This window comes from Mytilus edulis, chromosome 6, assembly GCF_963676685.1.
Source record: "Mytilus edulis chromosome 6, xbMytEdul2.2, whole genome shotgun sequence".
Taxonomy (NCBI): Eukaryota; Metazoa; Mollusca; class Bivalvia; order Mytilida; family Mytilidae; genus Mytilus; species Mytilus edulis.
Window position 1 is genome coordinate 22,195,842 of NC_092349.1, and position 9,869 is coordinate 22,205,710.

At 34.0% G+C, this 9,869-nt stretch overlaps 1 protein-coding gene across 1 annotated transcript; it reads left to right on the top strand.

Moving 5' to 3' along the window:
- The first annotated feature begins 351 nt into the window (after positions 1-351).
- LOC139526274 (uncharacterized) lies at positions 352-9,402 on the top strand. The gene is made up of 5 exons (XM_071321405.1): positions 352-722; positions 2,427-2,698; positions 2,909-3,754; positions 4,364-8,026; positions 9,377-9,402. Exons 1-5 carry the CDS (start codon positions 352-354, stop codon positions 9,400-9,402), a joined length of 5,178 nt encoding a protein of 1,725 aa, XP_071177506.1.
- Positions 9,403-9,869: the final 467 nt, after the last annotated feature.

The window sequence follows — 9,869 nt, forward strand, 5'->3', positions numbered from 1 at the left end:
GAATCTGATGTTGAAATTGTGTCTGCAACTGACTTGTCATATGAATTTAAACCAATCAACACTATTGCAAAGAAAAAGCTTTGTCTCATTGTTAAGATACCAACCAAGCATATTCACAAGCAAATCACCAATACTTTTTTTGATATGGGCCCCCCATCTACTACAAAATCTATCACAGGTGATGGAAATTGTTTGTTTCGAGCTATTTCATATGCACTTTCAAATAGACAAGAGTTTTATGGAAATATAAGAAAAGCTATAGTTGATCATTTGATAAGAAATGCAGAAATGTTTAAATCTTTTTTACAGCCGAGATTTAAAACTGTTGAAGAGCACATATAAACTCTCCAGATGAAAGGAAATAATGTATGGGGAACTGAGTTGGAGATTTTAGCATGTGCAGACCTGCTTAAAACTGATATTTACACTTATTACAATGATTCATGGATTAAATATTCTTCATCTCAATTATGTAGCAAAAACAAAATTAATGTTCAGGCAATCTATCTCCAACATCTAACTGGCATCAATCATTACGAAGTTGTCACAGCTATAAGTCAAAAGTCAAGGTATCAAAACAGAATGCAATCTAGTCCAGTTGGAAGGGAAAAGTCTGAATTTGATAGGAAATGTGAGGTGACAACATTGAAAATTAATGATTCGGATAACTATTCGGATGATGAATTAAAAGTCTTATCAAAAGCTGAAAAAGAAAGGATAAGGTACAGAAAAGATGAGGAATTTAAAGCAAGAAAAACTAGAGGCTCTAAAGAGCCTGTGTCGCTCACCTTGGTCTATGTGAATATTAAACAAAGGAAGCAGATTGAAAATTGACTACAAAGGTCAATAACTCCTACAGGGGTCAATTGACCATTTCGTTCATGTTGACATATTTGTAGATCTTACTTTGCTGAAAATTATTGCTGTTTATAGTTTACCTATATCTATAATAATATTCAATATAATAACCAAAAACAGCAAAATGTCCTTAAAATTACCAATTCAGGGGCCGCAACCCAAAAACAGGTTGTCCAATTCATCTGAAAATTTCAGGGCAGATAGATCTTGACCTGATTAACAATTTTACTTCATGTCAGATTTTCTCTCAATTATTTGGTTTTTGAGTTATAAGCCAAAAACTGCATTTTACCCCCATGTTCTATTTTTAGCCGTGGCGGCCATCTTGGTTTGATGGCCAGGTCACCGGACACATTTTTTAAACAAAAAACCCCAAAGATGATTGTGGCCAAGTTTGGATCAATTTGGCACAGCAGTTTCAGAGAAGAAGATTTTAGTAAAAGATATATAAAATTTACGAAAAATGGTTAAAAATTGACTTTAAAGGGCAATAACTCCTAAAGAGGTCAACTGACCATTTTGGTCATGTTGACTTATTTGTAAATCTGACCTTGCTGAACATTATTGCTGTTTACAGTTTACCTATATCTATAATAATATTCAATATAATAACCAAAAACAGCAAAATTTCCTTAAAATTAACAATTCAGGGGCTGCAACCGAAAAACAGGTTGTCCAATTCATCTGAAAATTTCAGGGCAGATAGATCTTAACCTGATTAACAATTTTACCCCTTGTCAGATTTGCTCTAAATGCTTTGGTTTTTGAGTTATAAGCCAAAAACTGCATTTTACCCCTATGTTCTATTGATAGCCATGGCGGTCATCTTGGTTAGTTGGCGGGGTCACCGGACACAATTTTTAAACTAGATACCCCAATGATGATTGTGGCCAAGTTTCAAATAATTTGGCCAAGCAGTTTCAGAGGAGAAGATTTTTCTAAAAGATTACTAAGATTTACGAAAAATGGTTAAAAATTGACTATAAAGGGCAATAACTCCTAAAGTGGTCAACTGATCATTTTGGTCATGTTGACTTATTTGTAGATCTTACTTTGCTGAACATTATTGCATTTTACAGTTTATCTCTATCTAAAATAATATTCAAGATAATAACAAAAAACAACAAAATTTCCTTAAAATTACCAATTCAGGGGCAGCAACCAAACAACGGAATGTCAGATTCATCTGAAAATGTCAGAGCAGATAGATCTTAACCTGATTAACAATATTATCCCAGTCAGATTTGCCCTAAATGCTTTGGTTTTTGAGTTATAAGCCAAAAACTGCATTTTACCCCTATGTTCTATTTATAGCCATGGCGGCCATCTTGCTTAGTTGGCGGGGTCACCAGACACAATTTTCAAACTAGATACCCCAATGATGATTGTGGCCAAGTTTGGTTAAATTTGGCCTAGTAGTTTCAGAGGAGAAGATTTTTGTAAAAGTTAACGCAGGACGACGACGACGGACGACGACGGACGCCGGACGCCAAGTGATGAGAAAAGCTCACTTGGCCCTTCGGGCCAGGTGAGCTAAAAAGAAAATATTGGTAAAATGAGACATACAGAGATAATTTAATACAAGCAGGCATTAAGAAATATCGAGAGGACAAAGATTACAGAGATGTTTTAAAAGAATCTGGAATTCAGAAATATCAAGAAAATGACAAGTACAGAGAAAAATTGAGACGAGCTAGTATATATAAGTATGAAGTAGACCAACAGCACAAGAAACATGTCAAACAAGCAAGTGTACAAAAATATAAGGAAGATGAAAAGCACAAAGAACATGTTAAACAATCAAGTATACAGAAGTATGCAGATGATGATTCACATAGAAGTAAGGTTAAACAACAAACCAAAACACGCCGTTAAAATGTAAAACAGGAAAACAAACAAATAACTGAAGTTATCAGAAAATTTAAAGATGCTGTTGAGAAAGGTCCAGAATGTGTTTGTTCTTGTTGCTTGAGGCTGTTCTTTGAAAAACAAGTTCTGATCTGTAAAAAGGGGTCCTATGATAATTCTATATATGATTCATGCACAACAGAGAAATATAAACACACATGTACAGATGACTGCAATACTCATTGTGCTTTTGAAGGAACATGCAGAACAAGTCTATGGATATGTTATACTTGTCATCGTAAAATGATAAAAGGTAAAACACCTGTAGAGTCGTTTTCAAATGGTTTAATGCTTGAAGATGTTCCTTTAGAATTAAAACAGCTAAATGCAATAGAGCAACAACTTATAGCCCTGAACATTCCATTCATGAAGATAATGGCTCTACCAAAAGGAGGACAAAAAGGGGTTCATGGACCTGTAGTTTGTGTGCCGTCTGATTTGACAAAAGTTACAACAATACTACCACGATCAGAAGATGAAAGTCTTTTACTTAAAGTTAAACTGAAGAGAAAGCTCAACTACAAAGGCTATGAAAAATACCAATTTGTAAGACCAAACCATTTGGAGCAAGCACTTGTGTATTTAAAGGATACAAACGTATGGTATAAAGATGTCGCTATCGATGACGAATGGATAAACCCTATTCCCGAGGTAAATGATGATGAAGTAGTGAATGATGAAACTGAATCGGATTCTACTGAGTCGGTCAGGAATAATAAAATACAGGAAGATGCGTCAAACATGTCAAAGTCTTCAAAAGAAAGCAATGAAAGAGAAGAAGAAAGCGAACAGTATAGCTATATTGATGATAGGTTACGTGGTGTTCAGTTAGATACTTGTTTACAACCTGCTGACATAGGGCAAGAGGCTTTAGATTTATGCTTTGATCAAGTATTTAATTTAGCTCCAGCAGAAAATAACAATCCTCTTAGTGTTCTAAAAGAACCAGGTATTGAAGCTAAAACCTGTCCTTTGCACTTTCCATCAGGTAAAAATACTTCGGATGAAGACCGTGATGAAAAACTAACAATTGGAAGATACTTTAATCTTTGATTAATGAGTGTTGAAAATAGATTTGCTAGAGATACCAACTACATATTTTTTAGTCAATATTTAACAGAGCTCAGTAGCGTGATTTCAAACGTTCAGATATCTCTTAGAAAACAATGTCCTTTTTCGAAAGAAGGAAAGAAAGTTACAAGAGAAATGCTTTGCAACAAGGAAACCTTAAAAGAATTATTTAAGAAAGATGAAGCTATAAAATATTTAAAACCCATTCGTGGAACTCCTCCCTATTGGCAAAGCTCACAAAAAGATACCGTATAGCGGGTTATTTTCGCGGGGTGCAAATTTTCGCTTATTTTCGCGGACAGAACTAAACCGCCAAAATAAATTCCGCCAAATTGAAGGTGTTCATACAAAGGTATTAATAAAAGTTTTTAATCCGCCAAAATAATAACCGCCAAAATATTTCGTATACCTTGTTCAATAAAAATCGCGAAATTTTACACCCGCGAAAATAACCCACTACACGGTATATTTGCAATGATAAGACAGTTAGGAGTTCCCACATTCTTCTGTTCTTTTTCTTCTGCAGACTTCAGATGGTCAGAAATTATAAACATAATTTTAAAACAGCAAGGTGACACGAGAAATAGTGAAAATATGACATGGGATGAAAAATGTAAAGTTCTGTGTAGCAATCCTGTTACAGCAGTAAGAATGTTTGATCATAGATTTCATATGTTTCTGAAGGATGTTATCATGTCAAAAGCTCAACCAATAGGGAAAGTAATCGACTATTTTTACCGAGTTGAATTTCAACAAAGAGGTTCTCCCCACACACATTGTTTGTTTTGGGTAGAAAATGCTCCAAAATTTTGCGAAGATGATATTGATGACATTATTACCTTTATTGACAAGTACATAACATGTGAGATACCAGATGAAAAGGAAGACAAAGAATGGCATGACATTGTTATGGCAGTACACCAACACAGCAAAAAACATTCAAAATCATGTAAGAAAAAGGGAACAGTATGTCGTTTTAATTTCCCAAGACCTCCCTCAACTAGAACATTTATCTCAGAACCAAGTGATCCAGATAAAGATTCAAAGGACGATGAAGAATTAGCAAAGGAAATATTGTCCGACTTATGGGAAGTTATAAAAAAGCATGAAGATGAAAACTTAGATGTTTCTGAAATTTTTAAGAAGATAGGACTTGCTCAAGAAAGATTCGAAACATATTATCGTTTTATCACCAATCGCAATACAGTAGTTCTCAAACGTCAGCCAAATGAAATATACACCAATCAGTATAACCCACATCTTTTGAGGGCTTGGGATGCAAATATGGACATACAATATATTTTGGATGCATTTTCCTGTGTTGTATACATTATAAGTTACATAAGTAAAGCTGAGAGAGAGCTAGGATTACTCCTGCAACAGACTAAAACTGAAGCAGAAGACGGAAATCTAAATGCTCAACAGACTATGAAAAAAGTTGGAACTTCATATTTACACTATAGAGAGATAAGTGCACAGGAAGCAGTGTTTAGAGTTACTGGATTGAGATTACGAGAGTGTTCAAGGAAAGTAGAATTTATACCTGTTGGTGAAAATCCATGTAGAATGAGCGTTCCTTTGAAAGACCTAGAGAAACAACAAAATTGTAAGTCTTCTAAAAGAAAAAGACCAAATAGTGACAGTGAAGATGAAGATGAAGATAGTACTTGGATGAACAACATTGTTGATAGATATAAAGGTAGACCACATATTGATATCTTTATCAAATTGTGTCTTGCAAGATTCATTTCTGAATACAGTGTTATTCTAGAATCACAATTACCACAGAAAATTAATAAAGACACAACCTTCAAACTTGATGGCTCACTTGGGTATATTAGAAAACGCACAAGAACTTCACCTGCAGTTATAAAATATCCTCGTTTCTCTCCGGAAAATTCCCCAGAAAAATATTATCAAAGCATTTTGCAACTGTATTTGCCATACAGATATGATGAACAGTTAAAACCACTCTTATTGCAAACATATGAGAATTTCTTCACATGTGGAAGCGTTAAGTTTCAAAGGGATAACACATTAAGTTCTGTGAAAGAAATTGTTATCAAAAACATGTCAGACTTTGTGAAAAATGGTCATGATTTAGAGGAAGCAGAAAAGCAATTTCATGAAAAAGATCCTAAAGAAGATGCTTGGTGTGAGTTATGCCCAGAATCAGAAGTGAATAGAAGAGAATGTATAGATGAAGGCAAAGTATCTAGTGTGATTGAGGAGGATTTATCAATACCAGATTTGAATGAAAAGAGCTCATCATCTGTTGGAACTAATTTGCTGTCTGTTTCTCTCACAAAAAATGAAATTATTCCAAGGCTAAGAAGTTTGAATGTAAAACAGAGAAGAATTCTCTATAAAGTAAGAGATTGGTGCATTCAAAAAGCAAACGGAAAAACACCAGAGCCTTTACATTTATTTATCACTGGAGGAGCTGGAACTGGTAAAAGTCACTTGATCAAATGTATTCAATATGAAGCAACTCGAATATTAGCACAAACAACAAATAATCCAGATGATCTCACAGTTCTGTTAACAGCTCCAACTGGAACGGCTGCATTTAATATCCATGGATTGACAATTCATAGTGCTCTTGGAATTTTCAAATCACTCTCACCTGATCATGCAACTCTTAGTGAAGACAAAATTAATTCGCTCAGATCAAAGTTAGAACATTTGCAAATCTTGATAATTGATGAAATTTCAATGGTCAATAAGAAATTGTTGTTTTTTGTTCATGAGCGACTCAGACAAGTTAAAAAAAGACCAGACAATTGTTTATTTGGAGGTGTTTCAATAATTGCTGTTGGCGATTTTTATCAGTTACCACCTGTTCGAACAAAAAGGGTACACAAATTGTGTGTAGATGACCCTTCTAATCCCTCAAATCAGCTATGGAATGGCTTGTTTGAAATTGCCGATTTGGATGAAATAATGCGTCAACGTGAGGATGGAATGTTTGCTAAACTACTAAATAGATTGCGTGTTAAGCAGAAAAATGAAAGTTTGTCATCATCTGATAAAGAAACATTACAACACTGCTTTGGTGATAGCCCCGATGAAGCCTTGCACATATATTCTACAAATGCAGAGGTTGACACCTTTAACAAGGAGATGATATTGAAATTGTGTACAGAATCAAAATTAATTGAAGCAGAAGACTATGAAAAAAACAAAACATCAGGAAAATTGACCTTGAAAAAAATCCATTGTACAAAGTCAGATGTCTGTCTTCCAATATCTATTCTTTTAGCCGAGGGAGCAAGAGTAATGCTTATCAAGAATGAGGACACATCAGATGGTTTAGTAAATGGAGTAATGGGGACAGTAATTTCTATAAAAGACTACTCACCTAATTCACTCCCAAGTGCCATATTTGTTCTCTTTGACAATGAAAGAGTTGGAAAAAATGCTAAGTTACAAAAAATAGTCTGCGGAAAACGCTGTGTTGGATTAAAGCCTTCAAGTGAAGACATTCCTTTAAGTACCTGTGTACGTAAACAGTTCCCATTGAAACTAGCCTGGGCTTGCACTATTCATAAAGTTCAAGGGTTGACAGTTGAAGAATGTGTTGTTGATTTAAATAAATGTTTCACTTATGGTCAAGCATATGTTGCCCTCAGCAGAGTTACCTCGAAATCAGGTCTTCATATTAAAGGCATAGAAACTGAAAAACTTGACAAGAAAATTTTCTGTGATCCTGATATTGTAAAGGGTGTTTCAGAAATGACAAGATTTTTACCTGAAGTTGAGAATGAAAGAGAGGAACAGAAAGATATTGTCCAGATAATGTATCACAATATTCAAGGTTTGCAGACTCATGCAGAAGATCTTAAACAAAATCCAGACTTTATGGGTGTCGATTACATTTGTCTTACTGAAACCTGGGCTAATCAGGAGTTTGCTTGCTTTCAAATGATTGGATATGATGGTTTTCATTTGCCGCGATCTCAAGCTTTTGAAAATGACGACTCTTACTATTCATCTTTAAAGGATATGCAGCATGGTGGTGTGTGTGTATTTTATAAACATTCATCAGAAACTGAACTATGCAACTTGGCCTCAAACTTAGAATGTATAGTTTTCAAGATAACAACTGAAAATATTTTAGTTGCTACGATCTACAGAACTCAGAAGTATAATGTTGGAAAATTTTTGGAGAATTTGGAGACATTAATCTGTAAGTTGCAAGAATTATCAAAAAAAATTGTAATTATTGGCGATTTTAATCAAGATATTTTAAAAGGATGTAATACAGTATTAAACTTCATGCAATCAAAAGGTTTCAACAGCTCGTCAATAGTCCAACATCAGAGGGTGGTACACTAATTGATCATGTGTATGTCAGAGGGTGTCCTGATATATCAGTTGCAATAATTCCCACATATTACAGCTACCATGAGGCACTTAGAATAGTACTTAAAAGTTGAAGACTCAACACAGATTTGTATATGAAGATGTTCAAGGAAAACAGTTTGTTTTAATTTCGATTTTAGATATTAAAAAAAGGAATTGAAATTTTGATTTCAAACACAGAAAAAATATAAAAATAATGCCTCCTAAAGTCCAACCCTTCGTCCCCGTCGTAGGAGGCGGATATCAGCACTTACTCATGATTTAGTGCTGATAACCAACAGGGCCCTGGCAGTCTCGGTGAACAGTGTTTGGCCTTGCTGAATATGCATAAAATATTTGCAACAGCATGTTTAGCAAACAACAATCAGGTGTTTCTATTAATTTATTTGATGTTTTTTTCATAATATTGTGTTTGAGTCTCACCTTTACAATCAATGATTCAAATTTGAGGATTCAAAAATTTAGGAAACATTGAACAGTGATATTAAGCATCAGCATATCATTTTTTAAAATGGAAAAAAGTGTTAATGAATATCATTTTTTTTATTTCAGAATAAAAATCAACATTCCCGAGACAGTTTTTCTTAGCAGTGAGAAGAGAGATTTAAATCTCAATTGTTTTAGCTCTTGTGCATTGTTTTATATATAAAATTGCAAATGCCATGAGGTGAAATAGTTGATAATGATAAGTCAGCAAAGCATACAAATTTGAATCTGGTGTTTTTAGAGAATTGTTTTTAGTTGAAAAGGTACGTAGACATTAACTGGGAGTTATTGCCACTTTTATATCTGGTATTACCTGTATGTTAATATAACGTATTAACAATCTTCTGTAGAGACTTAGTCTTTTGATTTCAGGTCCATTTATCATCATCTTGACATTGTGGTCAAGGTTACAGTTTGATTTGACGTTCCTTATTTTGACCTTTGCTTTAACTTTAAATTTCTGCATAATTAAACTATGGAACTTTGGGAACTTTGTGTTGTAAGCCATATGATCTTGAAAAACTACTGGAAACAAATTTGGTAAAGAAAGTGGCTACTTTTTCTATTTATTATATGCAAACGTATATATTTTGAAATTCAGAATACACAAAGCTATCAGTAAGAACTGAAAATTACATTTCTAAATGTGGTTTGCTATTTTTAACATTCATATATTTATCTTATTCAGTGGAAAGACCTTCAATTGTTCTCTGAACAATTGGTTTTTAATTTTTTTTTTTTTCTTCCGCCTAAATTTTTTTCTTGCATAGTATTGATATTTCAAAAGATGTTGCTTAGATATTTGGAATATGATGTAGTATAGTTTATACGCTTTAAAAATTTACAACTGCGTAACAAAATACTTTACGTTGTAAGAGTTATCTCCCCAAACACTGTTATTCTTGTGGCCACTACTCCTTCGCAACCGTAAAAGATTACGACAAATTTATTTTACCAAATTGCTCGTTACGTCTTCAGGATTAGAATATTCATTTGGACCGAGCTATCCGGAGACTCCATATGAGAGTTATTTCCCCTTATGCATTTGATATAAGTGATATGTGTTTCTTACTGGTAAACCATCAGTGATATAGGCCTAGGGTCTTCAGATTTGAGGTCCTTGGTCCAAAAAAATGAAAATAAGGTCAAGGTCAAAGGTCAAGGTCATATTCTAAATTTTG

Coding starts and splice junctions, on each gene's coding strand:
- LOC139526274 (XM_071321405.1), top strand. CDS start 352: ATGAAAGGAAATAATGTATGGGGAACTGAGTTGGAGATTTTAGCATGT. Junction 723..2,426: donor GCTGAAAAAGAAAGGATAAG/GTACAGAAAAGA, acceptor TGAGACATACAG/AGATAATTTAATACAAGCAG. Junction 2,699..2,908: donor AGATGATGATTCACATAGAA/GTAAGGTTAAAC, acceptor CATGCACAACAG/AGAAATATAAACACACATGT.